The sequence below is a fragment of the Anser anser genome, assembly GCF_964211835.1.
Source record: "Anser anser genome assembly, chromosome: 3".
NCBI classification, from domain to species: Eukaryota; Metazoa; Chordata; class Aves; order Anseriformes; family Anatidae; genus Anser; species Anser anser.
In genome coordinates this window covers 10,021,421-10,035,568 of record NC_139722.1, presented here as the reverse complement: position 1 = coordinate 10,035,568, position 14,148 = coordinate 10,021,421, and the positions used below count along the sequence as shown (strand labels likewise).

General features: G+C 39.2%; 1 protein-coding gene across 2 annotated transcripts in view; it reads right to left on the bottom strand.

Annotated features, from left to right (window-relative positions):
- Positions 1-14,148, bottom strand: part of LDAH (lipid droplet associated hydrolase) — a 119,554-nt gene that overhangs the window by 32,575 nt on the left and 72,831 nt on the right. For both annotated transcript variants that reach the window (XM_083830551.1, XM_083830552.1), the window contains one exon: positions 4,286-4,526. In XM_083830551.1, the coding sequence (XP_083686677.1) occupies positions 4,286-4,526 (241 nt within the window). The remainder of the gene's footprint in view (positions 1-4,285; positions 4,527-14,148) is intronic.

Genomic DNA, 14,148 nt, shown 5'->3' with positions numbered 1-14,148 from the left:
GTGCGATTCACCTGACCCGCTTTAGATGCCAACTCACAGCATGATGTTTACATGTGGGCAGATGAAGACTACTCTTAGTGTCATATTTAACATCTCCCTGTTTAAGAAGAGAGAATTAGAATAGAAGCAGATCTCAGGCCATGAGAACTCCCAAGGTGGGAATAATTCAAACGTAGAATGAAATTTGCCAGTTGGTTCCCTGGAGGTGAAATTTTATAACAACTTAGTTAATGTAAAGCTTATATTCCATTTCCATAGTGGTCTGCAGCAACTAGAAGCCTACATTGCACTGGCTTTTGATACAAATTCATTTCACAGATGCTCTTTTTGCCAGTTCTGAAGATTTTATCCTATGAGAAAACTTTCTCCTCTAAGGCATTCCAGGCACGTAATTTTGCCAACCTGTACAGCCAACAGAGAGAGGTAGTGTAGCTTTCCATACCTGGGAATCTAACAAACCATCCTTCACTGGACTGTGGACTATATACAGTTTCCTAACTCAGGCATCAGAGTAGATTGCCTAACACTGCCTTAGCACTTTTTTCTCTGTGACGTGGATGAAATATAAACACTACACATGAAATCTGAATGTCTGCACACTTGGAATATGTTACGGTTTGAATCTAAATTCTGATGTTTAATCTCCATTCCTTGTCCTCTTACAACATCTCTTGTAAGAAGACTCATAAAATAAAATGAAAATCTACTGTCTCCAGCTTTCATTTGTGTGACAGTCTAAACACTTCTGAAATCCTCCTTTCAGGTTTCTGAGTTCCCTCCTTCCCAACCTGTCCGAATTCCACAGAGGAGTCCTTCTCCTCCCTCCCTCACCCCCAGATTTCTGTAGTCCCCTGCTCTGTGAACAGGTTAAACAAACAGGGAGATTCCTCAAGGGAAGTCACAGGTTCAAGATCACAAAGGACGACCCCCTTTGGGCCAGCTGGAAGTTTTTCTTGCTATTGTGCTTATCTGTATCTTCCCTGTCATCCAGACGTTAACCTTTGACCTGGGAGCCTGCCTCCCGAAAAAGCCTTGCAGTGTTTACCTATTATGTAATGTCTGTGCTTTTGTGGAAATTCTGCAGAAACAAATGGAGGAAGTTTGCCAGTCAAACTGGTGGACAATAAATCCTGTCCTATGTAGATAGAATGGTTTACTGTCACTGTGAGTCTGCTACTGGCATCTGTCACCAAAGAAATGTTTACAAATTTCAACAGCCTGGAGTGCCAAAAGTGTTCCAGTACTGAAGAGTTACACAAGATTTGTAGAATAACCATCGCCATCCTAGATAGGGGTATCCTTGTTTTGCCAGCCTGAATAAACAGCATGACTTTTCAGATAACTCATGGTCACTCATGTCCAATTTTTCTGTCTATTCATCCCATACATTCATGAATACAAGTATCTCAATGCCAGTTTGTTAGCTGTAATGCTTTTTCTGCCTCAAAATATCCTTGCCAGAAGTTTAAAATCCAGGTAGGCAAGCTGCTTTCAGACCCCTTTGCTTAATTCTCGCAAGTTCATTTTTATTTTTAAGCTATGTCTTCCTATCCTTCCCTACAATCAATTTTCTTTAAAGTCCCTGCTGTCTCTCCTCCTCCTATTTCCCCTTCAGGATAAGACTTTATACCATGTTACCTTTCTGGACAATGTCATCACAACTTCTGCTGTTTGACTGGGGCTTCTCCACGCCATCAATTGCAAGGTTGGGACAATGGAAAGATGACTTTGGATAAGAAGCAGGAGCAAACTTAATTTGAAACAGTTGGATAGACAGGTAATATAATTCTTCCTTCACAACACCCTAACCCCTGCGACTGAGTCCTTCAACTAGGGGCCCTGATCTGGTTGCCACTGAAGGGAGCTTTTCACTCTTGATTTCAATGGGAGCAGCACTAAGTCTTACAGTTCCGCTATAATTAAGTTTTCAAATCTCATTTCCTTTCAGAGGAGAGAAAACATTGTTGTGACTAAGCTTTGGATGTGGTAACAAATCCCTGGCAGGTTGATTTGTTTTAACGGACGTATTAGTTTTAAGGAAACTTTTACCATCTTTTCTGCTCTTAATCACAGCTTTTATTACAATTACAGTAATGCAACAGATGTACATGCCAAAGGCAATATGTGTATTTTTAATGAGTTGACATGCAACCTTCCTGGAGAGGAGAAACAACTTCATTTGCTCAACATTTCTCAACCATATCTAACAGTTTATTAAGGGACAAAGAGTCGATCAGAAAAATATTTACCACAAATTCAGGGACTTCACTCACTTGCAGATGAGCAGTTCCGTAGGACAGTCTCAGTTGTCATGCTAAGCTTAGCAATTCTTGCTGAAGGGTTACATTTTCTATTGTCCACAAAGAATACAAGAGAAGGCTAACAGACAATATCCGGAAAGCCCTACAATTATTAATCCATGCATGTGGTCCTGAGTCACTGGGCTGTAAAATATCATCAGTTTCCAAAGATGGAACTGAAGGGGAATTCTGCTAAGAAAGATGATATCACAAGCCCAAAGGAATGAGTTGCATCAATAACGCCTATTTGTGCAAGTTTTACAAGACATTGGCTCACAAAGACTTTCATTCTGGTATAATGAATTCAGTCAAGAAATTGATCATAGACAGAGATCACATCCTATGAGTACAAGCCCCTTTAGCCTGACTTCTTGCTGCTATTTTCCTTGCAGCTTGGACACAGATCAGACATGGGTGCAACCAGAAAATTACAGCCGGCAGACACCCCAGGACAGATGCACTAGGGAACTGAGCAGCTTGACAAGTCAGGCTCCAACAGCAGCAGTCAAAATCCACTCTTTTAAATTATTCCTGGCACTGCTGTGGTCTTGGCCAAACAGCACTCACAAACAATGTCTGGCCACGCTTTTTTTGGAGGTTAACACAGGCCAAGGACCATTTCCAATACAACTCTGGATGTAGCTACCTGTTTTGAGAGGTAGAAGTTTATCTGTGTGGACCAGAGAAGGATTCCTGGCTTGTAGAGACATGACCCCACAGACCTTCACATACCTTTCTCTGAGAATAAATTAGCAGAGGAAGAAGCCTGAACTCCTAACATACATATGACTGCACGGAAGTTTTCTCCTCGGGCATCATAAAATTACCATAAATTAACAGGAACCCAATCAGCAGACCATATGACTCCTATCAGAAGTTTCCACTATCAACCAGGAGCCTGGTTTTGTCAGGTACGGGGTACTACAATGGAGCAACTATTATTGTGGCACATTTGTGCAACATAAACAACACTGTCTGGGGTTTGACAGTAAAAACCCTCGCTGCCCATCCTGCTTTCAGTCTCTGCACAGTCCTACAAGAGAGGCTGGTACAGAGGAACACATTCACAGATATGGGCTGAGGTTAAAGGGACTCGCTGCAAGCACAGAATCACTCTGGCACATCTGTTTGGACGATTAGGAGGTAAAATTAACTGATAGAAGACAGAACACAACTGGAAATCTAGGAATGTGTTTTTACTACTATTAATGCAATCTAAACTTCCTTCTTGCTATTATTACTGTGTTAGCATGTCAATTCTAGTCCAAATTGTTTTCAACTGCTAACTTACTAAAATACCTGGAGTATAGCACAATCCATGTTCTGGTTTTCATTCTAAACTTAACATAATTTATCTGAAATTATTCCCTTTCTTAAAGCTGTTCCCGTTGCTAGAATGTGTAAAATACGCATACAGTGTGCCATATCACTGCGAGAACGTTAATCTTCTGTCTTTGCCCCAAAAAGCACTGACATTCTTCTTTGCACAAAGTAACTTCTCTGTGGTTTTGTGGGCTGAAGACCCTTTCCTAAATTTACCAATATTCCAATTCACATTACAAAATCGAGAGTTAAATCATAGCTTAAAAAAACAGATGTGAAGAACCCTTTGTGAAACTGATTATTATTTTCACTACCCAATATGAAGGAAAGGCAACAGGTAAGAAGGGATAAATAACATAAATTTAGATTGTAAAGCAGTGGTTTAATCACACGAGATACTGTTATTAATACAGGTTAGAGTTTTCTTAACAAATATATATTCTTTTGGAAAGTATTTTATTTGTTAATTTCCCCTTAAGACTTTTTTTATTGAATTGTTTGAGATTTTCTTGTTCTTGTGGTCTTAATTGGAGAAAAGATTAGACCTGTCCTTAAAAATTAATTCATGCTTTAGTATGAAGCATTTGTGTACAAGAGTACATCGACATTTACACAACTCAATGCAAAAGTTGGTGCAATAAAAAAAAAAACAATGCGCTCACCAACGCAATCCACGCTGAAGAGATTTACTGAGGTTGTTATAGAGGACTCATCACAGGTTTTCATCCCTCGCAGAGCAAAGCGCACCAGGGAAGCTTTGACGCCCTCCGGCAAGAAGGAGAGCAGGTAGACGGGCATGTACAGGACGTAGCGCAGCTTGCACAGCAGGGGTGTCATCAGCTTGCCTTGCGGGGACTGAGCCATGCGCTCTATGGTGGGAAACAGCAGCACGGAGCGCAGAACCTGCCGGGCCAAGAGAAAACCATCGTCAGCAGCGCCCCGCAGCACCACGGCCTGGCCTCGGAGGCAAAGCGGCAAGTGAGGCCCGCTCCGGTCTGCCAGGTGCGGACACATGGGCAGGCTTTGTGGCATGCCCAGGTGATTCTTATTTTCTTAAAATGAGGCAAACAAGAAGCTGGTTATGACGTGCTGGGTTCTATCGGTCGGAATGGGATGTGTTAACTGGGAAATAAGGTGCTGGGCAGGAGAGCCCAGCGGGCCGGCCCAGCAGGAGCTGGCCCCACAAGAGGGCAGCACACAGGAGCAGACCGATATGGCAGCGAAGCACCTGGCTCTTTTAACTGTTTCCTCCGAGCAAAACAAAGAAACGCATTTAAAAATTTCCACTGCCAAGACGGTATCTTTACAGTCTGACAGCACACAGGTTTTCTGATTAGCGGTTCCACACAGGTATGCCTGGTCAGGGCATGAGAGGAAGCACACAGCCTCCTCACTAAGGTGCATACAGCGGTACACACGACTGCCTTCTGCATGCCAAAATGAAATAGTTGTATTTAAAAACCAATGCATTATTTCATTTTATGATAACAGAATACACTGCAGCCTTAAAACAGAATGAAATTAATTAAAAAACCTACCCACACTAAGAAAAAGCAAATTGATACTCCTACTCCCTGGTATATTTCCATGTTAATATCAAACAAATATTCTCAAAGAATACCTGCCACTTTTCCCTGTTAGTATAAACATATGAGAAGAATTCATATAGGAAAATGCCTCGAAGACACACAACTGCTGTACATAGCAGAAGTATCAAGAAGGCAAAACATGAGAGATTCTGGATATTACATTTGCAGTGTGCATTTAGGTATAAATCGCTGTGCTTTGTTGGAGACTCAGCATAAACAGAAAAAGATGCAGTTATACGTGTCTGGTTACTGCATATATCTTTCCACATATTACACAAATTAAATGAGTATTTTAAAAAATATGTTCAAATATTTCTCTTTACTCCCAAAGCAGAGTCAGTTCCTGCATGCCATTGCACCTGTGTGCAGCGCCATGCTCTCAGCAGCTCTCCCGGCAGAAGGCAGGGCATGCCGTGATGGGATGCTCACAAAATCTGGGCATTGTAACACAGCAAACAGGAGTAATTCAGGAAATAGCAGTAACTTACCGTGCTGCACTTTCTACAGTACTTTAAAAGCAAACTTTGAAAGTGTTATTTATATCGAATACAGAACTATTTTAAGAAATCCTTCTACTTTCCAGCTGATACTACTTTGGTTTTAGACAAAGAAAAATACATTCTCGGGGAAATCAGTCCTGGGCCTCTTTTTATTAAAGGCAACCAGCAGCTGAAGTATAGGAATGCAAGACTTGTACTAAATTATATGGTAGTTTCGTGATATTTCAGCTAGGAGCTGAACTCAAACTCTTGTGATCTAAAGCAGATTTGACCTGCGTTCCCAGGCACACATTAATCCTTTGACATTACAGTTTATAGATACAGGATTAGTTGCTTGGAGTGCTGTACTAACCACTGGGGGAAGTTGCTAAACCTTGGAGGCAAAAGAAAGACAAACCAAGAAAGCTGTTGCAAAGCTCTCGCATTCCTGCATTTTTAATGGCATACAAATTTAAAAGATGGTGGTAATACGGAGGGTAATTTTATTTAATTTCTTTCTTTAATCTTTGGCAGACAATAACAAAGAAATTCAAAATTTATATTTTTCAAACACTTATCAGCTATTTCTTAGTTTACTGCTAGATTCCTGAGCCAGGATTTTGAAATGTGCATTTGCCTGCTGAATTGCTTAAAGATGTAGTTCAATTTCTTTGCAATACCACTGTGGATACAACAGACTTAACGTATTTTATTATAATGACACAGATGTTTGTAAAAGCCATATGAAATAAGTGAATTACAATTATACAGGTAAAATGAAGGAAAAAAAAAAAAGATTCTAACACTCAACATCAGTTAAAACCATTTTTGTCTTGTCAAATGCCAGGATCTCATCTAGTTGCAATTTACACCAGCTGAAATCACATAGATGGCACACAATTATATTCATGTTACAACTTCCAGAATTATTATAGAACTAGTCATTCTGTAGATGGAGGGCATTATCTGTTACAAAGCATCGGGTATTCACAGCTACAAATGCCATGCTGTGTATCATTAAGTAATGTGCAAAGGCAAACAACCCCTTTGTTTATGGAAATCCTTCTCACACATAATGATAGAAATTTCTTATGATGGCAATAAATCAAAATACAAAAAGTGTTACAGATAACTAGGGCGAGAAATCCAAATCTCCTGGTTCAAATTATCCCTGATTCAAAGTCTAGGGATATTTATTGGTTAAGCACTTGGGAAGGCAGAGAGCTGGCTAATCAGAGGCACTAGTCACAGAGACTTGAATGGATGTGGGGACTTCTACAAGTCAACCAGTGAACCTACAGGCAAACATGCCCCATGCCCATGATGATTTGCTGAGAACTGTAGGTCGTATCACTTACCCTTTCTGTGCTTTGGTCAGCCTGCTAAAAACAGTGCATATATTCCTACATTATACTGAAATTGTCACTGCTGATTGTTTTGACAATAAACAATATTTGTAAAATGTTTTTTAACTTGCTTACCAGTTACTTACTTGACATGCTACTGAAGTGCAAGACTTCAGCCCCCAGGATAATGCCTACATTCACAGTTAAAGTTCAACACATAAGGCATGGTTTCTCTTTTGTCTTGTCAGCAGTCAGCTTCTTCTATTTCCATTATCTACTTCTAACTCTTTACATTACACAGACCTCAAGACCTCAGTGGTTCAAGGGATGGTAATACGATGCAGCATCTCACAAATTTTTGTGGTTTAGATCTTGTTAACAACAAAAAAAAGGAACATTATCCACTATTATATTCCTTTTTGTCACTGTTTATATACTTTGGTGTCTAGAGCTATCAATTTTCAGGTACGTATGGTCTGCACAGCAAGTTTTACATGACAGAGAGAAGAGAAAGTACTTATTTCAAAGGAAAAGTGAGTCCTCGAAAGAATGATGTTGACCAAGGAGCTTTGGTTAAGCGGGATCTCTAAATGAGTATGATTTGCTCCATGTCATCACTGCTTCATGCAAATATTGAAGAACAAAACACAGGTTTCCTCCAAACTACCTATGTAAAGAACTCATGCACATTCCTGTACTTCTGGGCTTTCTATCAAGATTTTAATCTATTTAAAACAAGGTGGTGGTATAAAAGCTAAGAGCTATCACAGAAGGAGGATATCCAAGTAACTAACTCTGAAGGGAGCTCGGGCACTAGTCTGAATTCTAACATCCAGCATTTGCACTCAAATCAGAAAAAAAATCCTATTTGTAGAGTCATTCACTTTCTAGATGTGAGCATGTGAAGCATGGGACAAGACATCCACATTCAGACAACTGCTATGACACTCAGAGCCCGCTTTTTCCTAAGGAAACCAGAGCTGAAACTCGAGTCAGGACATCCACAAGCCCAGGACTCTGCCCAGAGCAGGCTATACAGCAACAACTGAGTCTACTCAAGTTTTTAGTGCATAATGGATATTTCAATGTTTTGGGATTTGCAAAAACAGTTGGAAATCTTTTGTTTTGATTAAAATGAGAACAGAGAACAAAACATTAAACAATGAAATTTACAAAAAATTGCTGTTTATCACTGCACAATTTATTAGTCTTGACCACACAAACAAAGGATTTTTGTAAAATGTTTAAACAGTTTCTATATAAAGACACTGAAAGTATGAAGATCAGATCCAGCCAAAAAAACAGACTAATATTTTTCATTAATGCCTTCAACTGAAAGAGTTGAAATACATTTGGCAGCTATGATTTCAAGTTTGAGTGGGTAATGCTACTTGTTTTAGGGATTGGTAAATGACAATATTGAGGATATAACACCTCACAAACAAATAGCTGCCACTTACAATCAGCATTTAAAAGAGTGACATGATTTTCAGACCTGTTAACTCCTGTGAAGTCAATGAGCGGAGCTCAATGCCTCTGAAATCAGGCAGCTTTGATTATGCATAAGAAATGCTGGCTACAAACTCAGGCACCTGAGATTATGTGGGCATTTAAAATGAGCCAGGAGAGAGCTGTGCCACCTTGTAGCTTGATCTTAATATATAATGCCATATTACTAAGAGAAAAAAAACGAGACAGAAGAGCAGGCAGGAAGTGAGAAGCCTGATAGGAATGACAAAAAGGAACAGGAGCCATTTTAAAGATTTTGTGGGTTTTTTGTTCAGAAGAGATCCCAAGCAGATGAATCCATTAATTGCAGACAGGCTTTGTTGATCACACATCTTGGCTCCCAATGGACAGGTTGTCCCTGCCCACGACACCTCTTGATCATGTTCAGATTTCTCTGCGAAAGCTGTAAAATAACAAAACTCTGACCCACTGAAGAAAATATTTCTCCTACACTGTCAGAAACTAAAACTTCTTCAAAACTAACCCGCTGGTTCACTGTGCTTTAGTGGCACAATCGATGGTCACTGGAGGCTTGTTCTGACTTTTGAGCGGGGAAGTTTTTGGAAAGTATTTGCTCCTGCTGAATAATCTGTTCTTTCCTCACTGGGGGTGTAGGAACGGTTAATGCAATAACCACCAACAAAAAGAACTCAAGGTTTGGATTCCACGCCCGTTACGCAACTCACAGCCCACAGCAACTCCAGAGATGAAATCAGCTGGCAGAAGCAGGAAGCAATCTATTATTTTTTATAAGCGAGCCATCGCGCTGACCCATGGTAAGTACCGAAGCATCCAAGTATGGCTCTGCAGCCACACACCCCTGACCCGTATCGATAGCACCAGGATGTGGAAAGGAGGCTTGATTTCGTATCACAGGGCTGGGAAGAAAGTAAGCGAGGAAGTTTTACTTTAAAATCCTTCAGAAAAGTAAAAAACGTTTCTCTGTCAAAAGTAACACTTCTTTTGATATATCTGGTTCATCCCATGTATTAGTTTATTATTCCTCTGTTGTGTTGGCAAAAGAAAAGCTATTATCTGTCAGGTGAAACCTAGTAAATTTTTCAAAGCTAACATAATGATGCACTTAATGGTAATCTACAGTCTACCCTTGACACGGAGTGCCACATTAATCACAATTTCTTTTACTCAGTATGCAGAAACCTGTAGGCAAAACAACTCGGGTCAGGGAAGCGTACCCTGCTTTATTAACACAGCTGTGCTGAGAAGATTTCCAAGAAAACGCGCAGGACAAAACAGCCGGCATTTGCTTACACTTTCCTCGCACAAAACAGGACTTTCTAGGCTTGCCATCTTGCTTTGCTCAGTCCCTTTTCTAAACACACTCCTCTATTCAGTTTTTCCTTTGCACACACTGTCAAAAAGAAATTATATTTTAAAATCTTTAAGAGTTTCTTCTTCAGCTGCTCATTTCGAGATGCCATTTTGTTTCTTGCATGAGCACACTGTCTGTCACAGCTTGATATACAAAAAAACAAATGATTTCATGACAGGAAAAGAACGAAAGAATGTACAGAAGTTACAAAAAACCTATTTCACTCCTGGTGTGAAGCAATCCCATATTATGTTCACTTTCTTCTATTTTACCTTCTAGATGTCCTGTAATCCCAAATGAATGTTTGGGGATATTAACTATGCAACACAACAAATATCTCAAACACAGCTGATAGACAATACTATCCCTGGAAATTTCAAAGTGCTTTATAAGAACTAAGTCCCCCAGAGACGTCTTACCATACTTTTTTTAAGGATGTATAAACTGAAATTCAAAGTTAGATGACTCCACATACAAATTTATACTGTTAAGGCAGGAAGATTAAAAAAAAACTCTATAGCAATTCATAAACACCTGCTCTAAGCAAAACTTACTTTTCGCAGTAACCAAATTGTTTCTGCAAAACAGTTGAAGTGGTAAAAAAACAAAAGTGAATGCCCAACATTTTGTAGGAGAGTTGAAGAGTTTGCATTTTTTTTACCATGAATGTCTTTGTAGATTAGTTAGTAGCTGCTGAGTTCAAAAGTCTTCTATTAACATCTTCTGTAGTTTACAGACTACAAATCCCCCTTGAATTTTCTTATTTTATTTTAACTTATCTACAGTTTCTATTTATTAGTGCCCAAATTTTCACTTTGGCACCAGATTAATTTATTTTTTTCTATTCCTTCCATTGCGTATCTCTCATTGTGTTATGTATAATCCCTATGACAACGTGACAGAAAGAAGGATTTTTTTTTTTGGAATTTTTAAAAGAAAATCCTTTGAATATGAAGAGCATAATTTGCTCCCTGCAGAGTTTAATTTGTTTTCCAAACAAAAGCACAGTTAGTGTAAGCAAGTCCTTGCGAATGCTATTAAAACTCTCAATGATACACTTACATTTTTTCTGACGGATTCAAGGAATTCTTGCTCCCTAGGATAAGCAAACTTTTTGAGTGCCCCTAACAGCATCATGGCAATGTTTGCCACTCTACTTTAGTAAAGGGTATTCAAGCTTTCATAGTCTGAGAACAGACCGGATCAATACTCTTGATCACAACCCCTTCCAATAAGAGTTTTCACAGGTTTACCTAGGATATGGCCGAGGACTGAGTTCTTCAAGCGCGACAACAGAAGCAGGGCTCTGAATGCACGAGAAAGATGCACAGACACACTAAGGCACAATTTCTCTCACAGTATCTGAGGTTCAGTTGGGCAGAACTATTTAATGCCATCTTTAAACCGAACAATGCTCCACTCTGCTTTTTTTTATCTAGGTAAGAGCACAGTAGTCTGAATGCAACAGGGTAACAGCAGAGAGCAATGTGTTCAAGATGCACAACACTACTTGCAAAGTAAGGTTTTTTTTTTTTTTTTTCTCTTCTGCTTTTATACAGACATGTGAATCCAAACAATAGTGCCTAAGACACAAAACACTAGAATATCAACATCAAATATCCTTTTAAGGACTAAGCATAAGCACATGCAAGCAGTCCATAAGATTAATTTACCAAATAGACTTTTGAGTGAATTTTGCTTGACAACTTCTGTGCTGCTAGCTATGAGATGTAGTTACTGTCTTGGGCACATGCCAAGTCCAACACACCCCACGTATACATACTGCCCAGGTACACCCTTCCAATTCTTCGCTGAATAAATATGGCAGAACCTAAAGATCCCCATCCAGCACAATGGTTCCATGAATATTAGTCACATCTTACACTAAAAGTACGACTTCATAATAAGACACAGTAAAGCATGCTTATAAGCACAGAGCTGAGTTATGGCAAGAACACAAGTACAACAAACATTTTTCTTTATGGTACCAGTACAGAAATAACCTAAGATTTATCATACAAGAAGCAATGATTAATGATTATTCTGCATATTTATCCCCATGTATGCCTTCTATAAATATTTCTAAAACTTCAATACTTCTTCAACTTCTAAAAGTTGAAACCAGTAGAAACATTTTTCATTGCCTACATTTGTGGCTCCCAGTTTATATCATGCTCTCAGTACTGGTAAACTAAACTGGGCTGGGACCAATGCTCCAGAACTGAAACTGTTTTATTACCTTCTTTGGTATGCTTTTGGCCAAAGCCAGGTAGCCCCTTCCCTCATGATGTCTGTGCACACGTTAGAAAATAGCACAGACCAGGAACTGCTCTCAATAGAAGATATGTATGAAGCAATTGTGTTTGTGGCTGGGGGGAAAGAAGGCGGCTTGGCTATTGGAATAGAAGCTCCATTTTGACACTTACTGTCAAAATGCCACAGGATGTGCCCTGGTTTCTTCTATTTATTAGCACAGAAAAATAATTTAAACACTAGTTTTAGCATACCTATTTCATTTAGTCAGATGTACCCCACACAGTTCAAAGGGATTTAATAACTGATCTTGTATAAGTGAGATTCTACACACACTGTATGTCATCCCTGGCAATTATATAGAGATCCTCCCTTCTATTATCATGAGATCATTCATCAGAATGGGAAGAACCACCAGTCACTAACTCCACATATATTTCCCTACATACATATTCATGACACATGCTGAAATCTTACCATAAAATAGTATGAAAATGAACGAGAAGAAAACTTCATCCTTTTCAGAGTTAATTTTGGCTTTGTTTCATCCATGTTCATTAGTGGCCCTTAACTCAGGTGCCTAAATTAGCAGTTAAATCATCTGAGACTCCCAACTGAAGTCAGTTTACAGTCATAAACAGATATGCAGAAAATGTCAGATGAACTGAAATCAGTGTAGTAGAATCTTCTGCTTCCTGCTAATGATACAGAGGACCTAAAGCTTCAAATTCGGTGCTTCGTGACACAGAACAAGGTGAGACCCTTCCACAGAACCACAGAATGGTTTGGTTGGAAGGGACCTTTAAGATCATCTCATTCCAACTCCCCAACCATGGTGGAAACAACACAGCATACTTTTCAGTTAGTATTCTGGGGGGAAGCAAATGCTATTGTAATGCAATATCTTAGAAAGTGTTCTCCAAAAAGGCTCACTCATAGCACTGTATTGTTTCCAGCACTGAAAATGCTGTGCAGATTTACTGATGTCACTTCATATGACACGTACAGTATCTATAAAGTGTATGCCAAGACAAAAAATGCATGTTAGCACCATCAACATCAGCGCATGATGACTGTGACAGCACTGTGAAACTACACTGCTGCTCTGTGTTCTAGGCTACCCCTGACATTGAAGCAGATTAGCTATATCATAACTTCCACTGTCAAATACAGATAAACTTGTATAATGCTTTCCCATTACTTTTTAGTCAAGCAAAGTCTGCATTTGCACCAAATGACCTTGATGTTGGACTGCTTAGAAATCAGAAACATACTCTGCATATGCTCAGTGCTTGCAAATATGGTCTTCAAATTACAGATGCGGTAGAAGAAGAAAAGCTAGAAGAATTTCATAATGGCTGCCACTACCTTTCTTTTGTAGCTAGATTTCAGTTTCCAATGAATGTCAAACTGTCTCAGAATGCCAAACTGGCTTTCTGAGATCCAAACTGGTTATCTGCTTCAAGATAGTTAAGGCAGTTTTTCCGAGCAGAAGTACAGAAAAAAAAAGCAAACAAATGCAAAAAAATAGGAAGAAGCAGTACAATAATGAGGTTTTGTAAAGCTAAATTTGGTATTTTAATTACTCAGCTCATAGAACAAACTCAAAACTACTGCTATCTTTAAATATGCCCAGGAAAAATAATTCAGAGCATGAACAAGTAGGAAAAAAGTTGGCAAGTAATGCAGCTGAAGGGACACATGAGGGATCGTGAAGAGCTGATGATTTGCAAGTTTGCAATATGATACAGTGAGGAAAGCAAGAGAGAGAGAAGCTTAGCAAGTTAATGTTACATATAGTGAGGAAGCACATCACAAATACCCGAGGAAGCTCTGTCTCCCTGGGAGACAAGTAAGATTGTATTCTGTGCTCTACATCCTAAAAAGAAATGTTTCAACCAAAAGCCAGCCACGAATAAAGCCTAAAATCAACGAAGAGCTTCGATGATAATTTTTTTCTAAAGGAAGTTATGTTTATGCAGAGGAATATGAATAACTTGGCAAAATGGGAGCAAA